This window comes from Phalacrocorax carbo, chromosome Z, assembly GCF_963921805.1.
Source record: "Phalacrocorax carbo chromosome Z, bPhaCar2.1, whole genome shotgun sequence".
NCBI classification, from domain to species: Eukaryota; Metazoa; Chordata; class Aves; order Suliformes; family Phalacrocoracidae; genus Phalacrocorax; species Phalacrocorax carbo.
Window position 1 is genome coordinate 15,014,388 of NC_087548.1, and position 14,782 is coordinate 15,029,169.

Below are 14,782 nucleotides of genomic sequence, written 5' to 3' on the forward strand. Positions count from 1 at the left end.
CAGGAGTACAAATATTACCAGTTTTTACAAGTGTGCAACTGTGACAGATGCATTTAAATGTAGAGTGTAGGAACATAGTTGCTTGAGTAACTGTCAGGGATGAATTCAAGCTACTAAATCTAAAGCAGATCATAGCCCTGAATATCTTGTTTCATACCCCTGAATAGTGGGAATTATATAAACTACTAGAGTCCTATGTAAAATCAGAATTATCCTGCAGAATGAACAGCTGCAAAATCATAGGATTTTCTGGCTGGTGCACATAGGTATAGCTAGGAACAGGGGAGGGAGGAAGGAAATGAAAGGTAGAAGAAGGAAGTAGTCTTACCATTTTTCTTGATCTAGCTGATGCTTAAAATATTTTCAGTGTAAATATTTCCACTGTACTAACTTAACATAAAAATTGCCTAATACTTAGTCTGTTGAACATTGCTTATGACGCTTTGTGAAGAGAAAAGAAAAACATTAAATTTTGTGCTGTTTCTTCAGGACACATACAAGGAGATTAAAAAGTTTGAGGAGTCTGTGGCAGGAAATGCCTCTGCAGTACACAGCCAAGTCACTGACAGGTAACTAGATTGTTAACGATATTAGATTGTTAATATTAGACAGGACCCTACCTCAGGTGCCTACTATCTGTGTAGACAGATACTTGATGAAAATGTAATGGCTTGTTTAGTTTACACCATGATTGTCCTTTGAGTGATTGTCCCACCAGCACAGCAAATATTCCAGCTCCAGCACCGTCACAGTGTTTTTACCTTACCTTTAGTTGTAGTAGAGATGGCTCAAGCTTCCTTCTCTCCTTTTTGCCATGTATGCAGCAACAAAGGACACAAAGTGCATCTCTTTTTCTCTGTTCATTTGGTCATTGAGTTAGTAAGGTCAGTTACTTGCAGAGAGATGAGAATGGTTGTGGATGTACATACACAGTAACACATTTCAAAGAAAATACAGAGGAGTAACCTTCCTCCTTAGGCTTGTTTGTACATTGATTTATTTATGAATAATTTTAAGTAGTAGTCATTCTGTCACCTTTAGTGATATGTATACCACACTCAGAAGAGGTGGCACTCATGCATACTGCTGTGGATACTTCTGTGTGTGAACAACCTGTGATTAATAACTCTGAAAAACTGCACTCAGAGTGTATGGATATATTGAAGAGTTACCCATCTTTCTGTGGTATTCTGTGAGCCATCCTAATTTCTTGTTTCTGCAGAACTTGGCAAATTGACAGTTGGCTCAAGTCAGTGCTTGAGCCCTCCTCTAGACTTAGTGGTCATTGTGGGGCGCAAAAGCATCAAGAAGTAGCCACAGCGTCCACAAAAAGTGTTATTCTGCATTTGTCAGGCTTGCATGTAACTATATAGGGATCTGCATGAAAACACCTCTAAGAACCATGATTCCTATAAAGTCAGTAACCTTTTTAATCCTTTCAATCAGCAATATACAGGAATCATTGCAAACACAGAAGTTGCAAGAAACAACTCTAGAAACTACAGCACAGACAGCAACAGAGCTGTTAAATATTTATTCAGATGATGAATATATAAGGAAAATTCAAAAACAGTTAGAGGAAGATACAATTGCTAGAGAACAAAGAGAAAAGAGACGACGAAAAATGCTAATGGAACAGTTAACAACACATGAAGCTGAAGAGGTGAGGAAAAAGTATGCTGAAGTGTATAACCCATGCTCAATTAGTAATCTAAAAATTTCCTTGCAAATATAAAAGAAAAGTATTTTTAGGAGGGTTGAATAAAATTTGGAGGGGATAAAGGGAGGTATATACACTTATCTCTGAAAATAACTTCTATGCCAACCTTTGTCTTTCCTTGAGAAATATGGAAGGTTGTCCATCCTTTCTCACCACCTTCATCCTTATAAATCATAAAGGATCAAATGAAGGCAGCAGAGCTAAGATTACTAAAAATCCATTGAAGACCTGCCTTCTATTTCCCACCCTCCCAACCCCTCCCCAAAATTGAACTTTAAATTATCAAAATGTATACTGGTTCTGAAGAAGACACATATTAAGGAACAACAAACATGGCATTCCCTGTCTGAAAACCTGTATTTACAAATATGTCGTGAAATTTTTGATCTGGACTGGATGAATTTTGAAATAGTTGTGCTGGTTGATATGAAGACAGAAAACACTTATTTTGCAGATTAGAGCTTTGATTTTTGATGTATTATGGAATAGAAGGTGTGTCTCTGGAGGATGTCTGTGTTGTGTCTAAAAATGGATGTTGCAGGTTTTTCCATTTGAATCCTTTCCCATAAAGCACAAGGCTTTTCACATTCCTCCTCAGACATCCTGATTCAGAAAGCAGCTCTTAGATTACTGACTTCACAGATCTTCTTTCGTAATGATTATATCAAAGCAGAACCTTGTAGCTTACTGGGTTTCTCTGATTTCTAGTTATCTTTCTTGTTAGTATTGCACTGTGAGTCGTTAGCTTAGATCATATGTGTTGAACCCAGTACAGCTGAGCCTGTAACCACTGCTGTTGTGTAGTAATAGCACTTCAGATGTGTGGCATCTCTGAAAAGCAAAAGTATGAAATTATATAATTATATGTTGCTTGACTTAAGAGAAGTGTGATGCCAAGTGACATATTTTCTTTAAAAAAAACCCAACTACTTGAAAATTGCTTTCTCCTTCCATTAGACATTGCACAAGAAAGGATTTGCAGGCTGACTCTATAGCTTTCTTGTAGATATTAGGGTCAGATTTTTACTTACACTGCATAAAGCTTGAAAGGAGGGCACAGGATCATTTAAAGTCAAATTAATTTCATCCCTTCAGAGTGCTTTAGTGTGTTTCATGTCCATACGTATAAATGTCTACTAAAAGAATCTTGTTGAAATTTCTGAGTTTTGGCAACCTAGAAGTTGGAGCCTGGGAGAAGAAATGCTTTACAATTACATGACGCTCCTCTGTGTGGAGCACAGGGTGATGCCAGTCAGATTTTCATAGGCAGGAGTTGAAAGTGTTTGACAGTAACATAGCTTCATCCCAACTGAATCCTTGATCTCCACCCTTTCAACAAAGTATTTTTCATAAGTACTCATTATTTCATAGAATCATAGAATCTTTAAAGTTGGAAAAGTCCTCTAGGATCATCAAGTCCAACCGTCAACCCAACACTACTATGTCTACTAAACCATGCCCTGAAGTGTCATGTTTACATGGTTTTTTAAGACCTCCGGAGATGGCGACCACCACCCCTCTGGGCAGCTGGTTCCAATGCCTGACCACTCTTTCAGTAAAGAAATTTTTCGTAATATTCGATCCAAACCTCCCCTGACACAGCTTGAGGCCATTTCCTCTTGCCCTATTGCCAGTTGCTTGGGAGAAGAGACCAACACCCACCTCACTATAACCTCCTTTCAGGTAGTTGTAGAGAGTGATAAGGTCTCCCCTCAGCCTGCTCTTCTCCAGACTAAACAACCCCGGTTCCCGCAGCCACTCATCATAAGACTCCAGACCCTTTTCCAGCTTCGTTGCCCTTCTCTGGACATGCTCAGAACCTCAATGTCCCTCGTAGTGAGGGACCAAAACTAAACACAGTATTCAATATGCGGCCTCACCAGTGCCGAGTACAGGTACTCCTGTTGGCAACACAATTCCGGATACAAGGCAGGATGCTGTTGGGCTTCTCGGCCACCTGGGCACACTGCTGGCTCACGTTCAGCTGGCTGTCAACCAACACCCCCAGGTCCTTTTCCACTGGGCAGCTTTCCAGCTGCTCTTGCCCAACCCTGTAGTGCTGCATGGGCTTGTTGTGACCCAAGTGCAAGAGCCAGCACTTGGCCTCATACAGTTGACCTCAATCCATCGATCCAGCCTGTCCAGATCCCTCTGCAGAGCCTTCATACTCTCAAGCAGATCAACACTCCCGTCCAATTTGGTGTTGCCTGCAAACTGACTGAGGGTGCACTCGATCACCTCATCCAGATCATTGATAAGGATCTTAAAGAGAACTGTCCCCAATACTGAGCCCTGGGAACACAGCTTGTGATCGGCCACCAACTGGATTTAACTCCACTCACCACAGCTCTCTGGCTGACCTGCCAGGCTTTTTCCCATTTTTAAATGCTCTGTTCAGATTTTATCTCTCTGAATTTAAAAAGTTGTCAGGAAGAGGTTACCATCAGCCATGAATTGAGAAGATGAAAATGGGAGGGGGAATGAATAGTTACTAGATTATTGCTTGTCAACCAAATAGATCTATGTATGCTAAGCCATAAGTTTTGTTCATAAATTTTATGACTACAGCACAGGACAGAATTGTTTCATTTGTATGTAAATTAAATAAGGAAATAGAAAGATAGAAAAATGTGATACAGTAATTGTGTATGAACAACATGAAACATAACCACATTAATGTTTGGCCACTGGATGCCACTGTTGTCTCAAGTAGGTAAACTGAAAAAGTCTCTATTATGCTTTCTCAGTAGTAATTTTTCAAATGATTACTAAGATGTCCCATTTACAGTATTTATGTTTTCTTCAGACACTTTACAGACCTCTGTGAAGAAGTTGATGTAAATTGTTACGTCAAAAAATTGTGCTACCATTTTTATTTTGTCTCCTAGCATGCCCAGAAGTTTCAAAACTTTTCAACCTTATGTTTTAGTACTTTGTCCATTCCTGTTTGTATGAAAAACAGCAACCAATGCTTCACTCCCCTAACCAATAAGCATCCTTTTTGAAATTATGAGTTTGGTGTTCTGAATCCTAATTTATCATGTAGCTCTGAGTTAGTTGTCTTTTCTTATATTCTTGTTCCTCAGAAAGTTCCTTCTGGCTTTTTTTAGGCAACTCAGCATGTCAAAATGTCTGATCACTTAGAAAATTGACATTCTCTACCCTTCAGTTAAACAAGAAATGGTCTCTTTTCGCTGCTCTGAAGTGTTCTGAAGGAGCATCTTCCCATTTCCTTTATATGAAGAGTGCATTCACCTAGATGAGGTGCTTTGATTTCTCACTGGGCCAACTATTTGCACCATAGGGTTGATGGTTTGAGTATCACAAATGACCACTCTGTTAGGGTGGCTCCTTCAATCCCTTGTGATTTAGGATTTAAAGATCTGTATTCCTTTGGTGGAGCACTTATTGCTGTACTAATCTGTGGTTGAGGATAAGCAGTTGCAACTGAAGAAAACAATGAATGATATTTACTTGTAATAGGAAGCAAAGTCTGTGCATCCTCTACTGTTCTTTGAAATCTTAATGAAATGCTAAGTCCCAAGAAGCAGTGGATAGAACTGAGGCAGCAAAGGACATCATATCTCTTTTAATGCCTTGGCTTCATGAATGTAAGAAACAAAAGGACAGATTAACTCCTCATTAGGCAGTGCTATTGGAAAATTTTGTCACCTGAACTATATCAAATGACACATAGCATGAATATGAAAATATAAAGTACATATAGAGTTGTTACTATTGCATTGTTTTCCATTTCAGTTGCATGCATGATGATAATTCTGTGTGTAGAAAAATAGCGTACAAACAGTACACTACAAATAGAGTACAAAACAGAACACATTCAAAATTAGATCCTCATTTTGTGATAACCTTTGTAGAGAGACAATATTGTGTACGGGTGAAGCACTCTGGGATTAAAGCCTGGGATGACCACACCTTTGCCTGCATAATAGAACTATTATGCAGTGGCTAAAATAAGCAAAATGTTGAGGGATTTTTATATCACCTTAGTGTTTTCCAGTCACCAGTATTTAACTGGAATGTACTTTATTGCCAGCAATTGTAAAAAGAAAGGAACTTAAAAATATGGGAAGAGTTTTTTTGAAAAACATTGGCTTCTTCCTAACATCAACATTGAAGGTCTAAATTAATTAGAAAGCTGCTGCTCTTATTACTGCAGTTCAAATAGCCATGTTTTGCAGCTTTGTGTTAGAAATCTATTACAGATGTCCCGATTGTATTGTGTAGCACAGATTTAAAGCACTTTGTAGAGTTCTTTCATAAATAGTACAATAATATGTAATAAAGTTTGATTTTTCATTTATAGGTGAATTTATGTAATGTGTTCTGTCCTCTCTGTCAGAAACAGCTGATGGAAAATGAATGAGATTAGAAGAAAAGAGAATTGATAACTCTGTTTTGGTTCATTTTCCATACTCCTACTAACTGGATTTACCTCTTCCTCCTTTCTTAGAAAAATGAATTTTAAATCTTCAGATCAGTTCCCAATTTAGGTCCTTAAATTTGAATACATTTCACAGGAGTTTTGCTGCATCTGAAAGAAATGTCCAAGGAATTAGAATTTTCCTCTAAAATCTGCTGTAGGAGTGGCATTTGGCAATGGGGTTTGAAAGACAAGCTGATGCTTTTGCTTAGAACTCAGTAGTAGTTCTGAACTGTGAAAGCAGTGAGGCAAAACTTTAGGTTAGGTTAAGCATTAGTTTAGATACCAAGAACAACCCACAGAAGTGTAGTAGTGAGAATATACTATTATGTTTTGACAAGTACTTTGAAAAGTAACAGTCCACAGCCTTCAAAGTGTCTGTGCACATCTACAATGCTTCAAGCAATGGTTCAGAATGAGTTCTTAGAGTACCAAGTAGGGGATTCTGTTCATTTCTCAGTAAGAACACTGAAATGGTTACCTAGAAGTCTTGTATTTTCCTCTGTTCTGAACGTTTCCTCATATTCCCAGTCTCCTGGGGATTACCCAAATCCCAAGAAAAAAGGAAAAAGTTCAAACCTGTAGAAGAATAGACTGATCAAGGATCCAGCAGAGTACGGCTGAGAATGAGGACTGGTGAAGAGCAGGGATGAGTTAATGATTTGAGGAAAAGGTGTATCTTTATATGCAGAAGCATTTATTAGAAATATGCTGCTGTTTCTTTGCACGCAGGAAATATCCATGTTAAAATTGAGTTAATCTGAACAAATGTATTTTTACTGAGTACCTCAGTTAAGACATGTTTAGAATTTATTTCTATACTTCTACAATTCTTACATAATTTACAGAAATAGTACTTATCAGTTATTCTGGATTTATGTATCAAATGAGCAGGTAAATGCTGTTGTATGATTCCATTTGTATTTCTCATATGAGACACTGATGACTTGTCTATGAAATAATATATAATCTGTGCTTAATATTATTAATTTTTATGTTTCAGGAGGCTTACCGTGAGGAGCAACTTATTTACAGGCTAATGAGACAATCTCAGCAGGAGCGGAGAATTGCTGTTCAGCTCATGCATGTTCGACATGAAAAAGAGGTGTTAAGGCAAAACAGAATTTTCAGGGAAAAACAATATGAAGAAAGACGACTGAAAGAGTTCCAGGAAGCTCTTGATAGAGAAGCGGTAAAAGATTATTTGCTAGCTTAAGTGCTGCAGGACTGTTACAGTGCCTTCTCATTATAAACTGGAATTTGTATTGCCAGCTGGTAGAACTTAGGACTTTTCTAGGGACAGGGTGATTTAATGATGAATATATTCTTCTATGTTCAAAGTTACAGCTAAGTTAAAAAGGGATAAAGCCAAACAATTTAAAGTCTAATTTTGATCTTTTCTTCCAAACTAATTTTAACTTTGTAGGAAAACAACCCTATGATGAATTTAAAAGACATAATCTTGCAGAGGCAAAGTGGCAAAGACAATTAATAAAAAATTTTTTCAAGAATCGTGTTTTTAATTTCCTTTAGATATAATCTGTTAACATCCTTTTGTGACAAATGCTGGAGGAGTTTCATTCATGAGTGCTAATTTCTACCTTGGAGCTTGGAGTTGATTAATAAATTAAAAGGACTCATAATCCTGTGGCAAACTGCCAAGTGCTATGCTTATAGTAGGACATAATGTGATGTTAGAAATCTTATTTTGCTCCTGCCAAAAATGATAAGCAGCTCCAAATCCTCCAATGCAGCTGGAGTCCTATGTAATCAGCAGCTATAGGTATTGATTACAACATGCTTTTGGCCAAAAAGAGCACACTATCACAGGAGCTGCTGATAAATTTCTACCATGATAAGAAATCTTTCTCAAAGATTGAACAGCATCAAAAATAGGAAATTATTTGCAGATCAGAATCTTGTAATTTAAATTACTTATCACATATTCTAAACTGAGTATTCCATTGTGGGTTTCAGTGGAACTAAGCCTTTACCAATGCATCTGCATAGTTGTTCCTTAGGAGGAGTAGACAGCATCATTTCATGTATCCGTGCTCCCTAAGCACTAAATATGTTCTAAATTTGTTTGTCATGAAAGAAGTAATATATTTCTCCTTTATTTCATTATTTTTTAGCAGTAAAAAGCAAACAAACTGGAATTTATAGAAAGAATAAAAATGTTTAGATTTGTCTGTGTGTTATTCTGCTGGTTGGCTATCCAACTCTGGTGAGAATCTAGATGTTTTCATTTCTTGACTTAAATGAGTAAGCTCATTTTCTTCTCCAGGACTGCACACTTCTGTGCTTTCATTTTCTTTGCTGTCTCATATTCACTCTTTAAAAATAAATTCTAGGCTCTTGCAAAACAAGAAAAAATTGATAATGAAGAAGAAATTATCAAAGAAAGAGAACGTAATGAGAAAATTGCCATTGAAAGAGCTCAAGCACGTTATAAAAAGCATTATTCTATATGTTGGGAAGTGATCAACCAAATAATTGATTTGTCGACAAAAGTAGGAGAATATCATCTACTGACAAACAAGTGAGTATGGTATCTGTTAGGCAAAAATAACAGCTGGTAGGTAGCTGTTAGGCTTCATTATTCAGACTGGTTTAAGCACGGAGACTCTCAGATATCTTACAGAACAGCTCCAATTACTTTGGGTGGGAGATTATGGTATTACTTTTGTGTGAGGATTCACTGTTGTGTAATACGGGGTTTACTAATGGTAAAGCCTTAGCATAATTTCTTGAAAACTCAACTAACTTGAAGCCTTAGGAGACCAAGATCCACTAGTTCTACAGCTTGTGGAACTACTGATTTCCCTTTATATGAACAAATTCCTTGGTTTAAAAGTTAAAAACTAAGTGTTGTTCATCTCATTCTAGATTGTACCACTTGCTGAACACTAGCTGAAGTGTAGTATAAATAGAATAGAATGAACTTCCTATACCAAACTGCTGGACTGTCCTAAACATAGCAACTCAGTCCAAAATTTTCCAAGCCCTACATGCTCTGATTCCCTCTTCTGATGTGCCCTCATTGCACAGAGTTTCTGAGAAGGTCCTAAAAAGGCAGTAACCTCCAAGTGCCTGCGCTGTAGGTTTGTTTCCAAAACCACAGGTTGGGGTGTTGCTGCTGTTGTTCTTTTATTACTATTCAGTGATTAGACTATGGGGTAAGGCTTACAGCATTAGAAAGTATGGAAAATCTTCATTGCCTTTGAGTATAACTGTATGTTAAAATAATAAAGCTGTAACCATATGAAATACATATGATTATGTTTTATGGAAATTACATAACTTTAGGTCCAGTAAGTACATGATAAAATAGTCAGCCTAGACACGGTTTAGTAGTGATTTGATGATTTCATTGTCTGACACAGTCATGGTTCCAGTGTAAGCTAGTGTCACATTTGCTTGTACCGAGTGGTGCACAATATGTACAGATACTTGAAATATCTTTCCAAAGTATGTATATCAAGGTTGTATCTGCATTTACTGCCACTGAAGGTATGCTTTATCTGTCCTTCTGTGTATGTCATTGTGCAGAATACAAACAGTAAGTATTCAATTATTTTCGAACAGCACTTGCAGAGTCTATTTAAAGCTGTAACACTCAGCTCTCTACAGTCATTACTAAAAACCCAAGACAGTAAAAATTGATGTAACCTTAGGAAATAGTAGAAAATTTCATTTTGACCATCAGTTAATTTTAAGCTGTTATTTATATTGTTGCTTTAACAGCCATAGAATTCCAATGTGACGTATGTCAGCATCCTGTTTGCATATATCTTGCTACTATATGCATTCTGTCATGATGTTTCATATTAATATTTTTCCTTTCTAAAAGAAAAAAAAGAGTTTAATTACTCATATAATTATAAATTAATTTTAGGTTCCAGGAAAAAATTCTTTAGATTTTTGGTGAGAGGAAGCTTTACCCCACAAAAGAGAAGAATATTTTGGAGCAGGGAAAAACAGCTATAGGAAAACTACACAGCTCTGCTAGCCAAATAATGTGCGATGACACATTTGTGAAAATAATGAAGCCTACAAGTGCCTATGGCTGTCATATAAGTAACGAAGCACTTATAAAAAGCTCTAATAATTAAAGTATTACAAACTATATCTAGTTTAGCATATGCTTGTTTCATGATTGTGATTCTTTTACATTTGGGTCCACTGTTCTCAAATATCTAACCCCGTTAATTTTTGTTTTGGAACTCGTTCTACTTTTTTTTAAATTATTATTTCTGCAGCAGAATTCCATTAAAACTGATGCTTGATTGGAAGGAATTCTTTTTTAATGGGAAACCAATGTATGAACAAGCCTCAATTCAACCATTGCCAAATGAACCAAGCCCAGAACAACTTATAGAGCTGAATAAAATGAATCTGTTAGACGAAAAAGATTATGGTGAATACAAGGTAAATCAAACTGATGAGACAATGGAAGATAATACACCTTGATTTTTCATAACCATGAACATTTTCTTGTGATATTTCATTTTGTTTGTTTTCTTATTTCTGATATCAGATATTGACATGTATTTTCATTGTCTGAGGTTCTATATGAAAGATATGGCTATATTTTATATTAGTAGCACTGGAGAACTCATGCAATTTTAAAACACTGTTATAATTTCATTCTTCTACATAATAACGATTATATTTCTCTCTTGAGTTCATATGACCAACATGACAATTGCAATGCAATTAATTTTTAGCTAATTGGAATTTGAAAATGTGGGTAATGCTGCCACATTTGAAAATGCAACAGACATGAGCCAGCAAAAGCAAGTAAAATTGCTGTATCTGTTACAAAACCTGATAGTCAATTTCAGCAATTTTGAGTGAAAGCTTTCTAACAATATTTATTGGTTTGAATGATCTATTTATTTTAAGATGCTAATGTTTGTGAAAATTGTTAAAAATGCCTGACATTTTTGTTAGCCTTCTGTTAGAATACAAGTAACTATTTTTCAGGGTGCCTTAAAACTTTTCTTCAGCTTTTTGATATGTTAATGTAATTTCACAGGTGAAAGATGAAGGATGAATGTTTCCCTGCTGGAATGTGTTGTACAATTTTTTTCCAAATTACATTAATGATACTTTTCTTTGAAAAAAAAACCAAAAACTGCCACATATTTAGCCTTCTCAAATAATCTGTTTAACTAGAATATGGCAAAATCATGGCAAATAACCTGTGTTTGACTTGTTGAGAAATTGTAACTACCGTATGTATGTACTTCTATCCACATATTGAAACAATTGGTACATTTTCTTTTGCAACAAGTATAAATGTTAGTTATGAGTTTTTGTGGTGAATGCCTGAGAGCTCAATTTACCTTGGTTTCAATCTTAACATACATTTCTCTGATTTATCTCTATATAAGATCCTTGATCAGACCATATAAAATCATGTAATGAATTTCATGATCACTTTCTTTAGGTGAAAAAAGGCCCGCAGGGAGGACATACAGGACAGACAGGCAGGAAACAGTGGGGAGCAGTAATGAAAAATTAAGTTTTTCAGTCATATTGTTGTTTATATTACAATGTCTCAGTAGTCTTCTCTAAATGTAAGGGCAGTGAAGGTCACAAACATTTAATGAGTCTTTTAAAGCCTCTTTTTTGCTACCAGTCTCTTTCAAATGCACATTCACATAACCATTTTTTTTCCAGATGTTGTTAGTCGTCTGCCTTTCTGAACCAGTATTAATCAAAAGCTGGTATCATATGACATGTGAAATTGTTAGCACCAAATCATACTTACATATTCCAAAAACCTAAGTGAACAGCTAATACCTTCAGAATATTGCTTCTAGATAAAAGTGTATTGACAGGGCATTCTGGCAAAGTTTGCTGATTTTCTTAACCCTTGAGAAAAAAGCCCAGCACAAGCAATTTGGCATCTCTCAAGAATACTAAGCTTACTTTAGGAATACTGACTAAAAGTGTCAAATATGTTTGATAAAATACAAAAACAAAACACAGTGCAATCAGTCAGTTGCACAGTCCACACTAGATTGAGCTTGAAAATATTTGGAAACTACCACATCATCAGTTGTGGCCAATCACTTAATACATTAATGGAATCAGCTAAAACAATTGTAACAGTAGGCACTGCTCAAAATATCAAATAATTTCCAGTTTCGATCAGGAGTGTTCACCAGGAGTTATATAACTCTTACCTGGATACCTGAAAACTTATTTCTAACAGGTAAGCTACTTTAGCTCAAGAGAGGTACAGTCTAGCAATATTCTGGTTAAAAGGGCAAGAAATCTGAAAGGTGACTACTTTGAATGGGGAGCCCATTCTGTATGGCATTCATTTTTCCTACAAGTCTGATAGAATTTTAAACAACTGTTCTATCTCTACTTATATGTTTAAGGAAGAATGGTTCAGATAAGACAAGGATTTGGGTTTTTTAAGCATGTCTTTTTAATTACATTTCAAGAAGTATGTTTTCTGAGATATATTAGAGAGGGATATTATGCAACTCGAAAAGATTTTGTTTGTTTTTACTGATTAAAAATAGGTGATATTTTCATTTAGAGTAATAATAAGTTACATTCTGTTAGTCTGTCTAATGCACATTTGTTGAAAGTCAACACTGATCAAGTTCTGTTAGTAGAATATATGTTGTGGCAATATATCATTCACGGTATTAACTTCAGGAAAAGGTTGCATATTCTACCTGGAACATGAATTCAAATAATTATCTTTCAGTAGACTTCAAAACTGGTTGATTCTGTTGAAGATTATTAAATATTTAGTTTATAGAATGATACAATTGCTTTGATTGAAAGGGGTGTGGAGGTCATTTAGTTGAGCCTCTTTGCTCAAAGCAGGGCCAACTTCTGAATTGGATAAGGTTGCTCAGCAGCTTCTCTGGTCAGCTTCCAAGTATTCCCAAGGATAGATATTCCACAGACTTTTTGTGCAACCTGTTCTTGTGCTTTACCACCTTCACTTTGAAAATTTTTTTTCTTCATTTTTTTTCCTAGTTGGAATTTCTCTTGCTGAAACATTTGACTTTGCCTCTCAACCCTTTATTGTGCACCCCAAATGAGGTGACAAGCTAGAATCTAATTGGGAATATTATTAATCCACATATCTTCCAAACAGCTGTTTGGTAGCCTGCAATCAAATAATTAATACAGGACTAGGATTTCCTGCATACTAAGATGTTCTCTTTTAGCTTCTAATAGCACAAACTGCACATCAGGACTTTCATAGTGTTATAAGATCCAATACCGGTAGAGTATATATTAGAGTGGCAAAAGCACAATTCTGTGTTCAATTCTTTTGACTACATCCTTCATTCTTATCTTTCTTCCAATTTGATTGCCACTAAGAGTATCTTTACCAGCAAAACCTCTTTAAGCTGTATGCGGGTAACTCATAACACTGATAAATTTATATTGGTCTCAGAGTAGATGAACTGGTATTCTACTCAGTATTTCTTTCCCGTAGAATTGTTTGAATTATTAGGTGTTTTGTTTGTTTTGGGTTTGTTTTGGACTGTTTGTTTTGTTTTTTTTTCTCTCTATCGATTGTGTGTTAGGCAAATATATATATATATATATAAATAAAAATATATATTAAATCTTTGTCCATAAAAATTTTTGAAGACTTGTAAATGATACTGGGCAATAATGTTGTCCATTTTTTAGAATGCTGAATGTTAGGATACTAGGCTTCTATTCCAAATATCTGCTACTGATTCATCCTGTGGTATTGGTGAAGTGATTTTTGGTGTTTATGGAACAAAAGAAATGATTCTAGGAATCTATGAAAATGGTTGTAGGAGCACTTGCGTCTTTCAACTAGGTATTAGTGAATATCAATAAATGCTTGATGATTATGAAATAATTATAGCTTTTAACAAGTGCCTAGTCTAAAAATATTTTATTATTTAGTACTATTCAGATTTGGTGATTGTATGTATTGTGTTTGTCTATGAATACATATATCTGGAAAGATGAAGGAGAAGGCATATTTACAAATTATTTGGTAATTTGTCATTTATACAGAGTATGACAGGGGAATGGTGCCCAGCTGAAGAGAACAGTGAAAACAAACCTCCTCTTAATAACATATTGGGTCATGTGCTTCGTAGACTGAGGGAGATTTTCTATCCTCCAGAACCCAAATCTTCACCATGTGTATTTCCTCCATTTGTTATCAAGGGATGCATTTTGGGAAAAGTTTTAAGTGGAAAAACTACCTGTGTAAAGTATATTGAAAAAGGTAGAGAATTTCTTTTTTCCTAGAAGTTTTAAAAATGTTTATTTGCACTAAAATCCCACTCCTAAAATGAAAATTTTATGGGCAAATCTTTGCATTACTAATCCTTGAACCTCAAATGCATCCATATTATTCAGAGATTGGTTGCAAGTCATTCATTCTTTATCTTCCAAAATAAGATTAAAAACACCTGAACTTGAATGCAGTGTTAATATAGTATCAGTTCTGCATTGAGGATTTGATTGAGACTTCTCTGGGGATGTTTGTTATAGAAGACACTAGCAAGATAGCTATATGATTGTAGGTGCATACTGGGGTGGTTACAGTGAAGAGACAGTGGAAACAACTTACATCAAAAGCC

The 14,782-nt window shown here is 35.7% G+C and overlaps 1 protein-coding gene across 1 annotated transcript in view; it reads left to right on the forward strand.

The window, feature by feature from the left end:
- SPEF2 (sperm flagellar 2) overlaps positions 1 to 14,782 on the forward strand; it is a 74,810-nt gene that overhangs the window by 11,012 nt on the left and 49,016 nt on the right. The window contains 6 exon segments of the mRNA XM_064438292.1: positions 490 to 569; positions 1,447 to 1,663; positions 7,168 to 7,356; positions 8,519 to 8,706; positions 10,427 to 10,595; positions 14,208 to 14,424. Coding sequence (XP_064294362.1) covers positions 490 to 569; positions 1,447 to 1,663; positions 7,168 to 7,356; positions 8,519 to 8,706; positions 10,427 to 10,595; positions 14,208 to 14,424 — 1,060 coding nt within the window.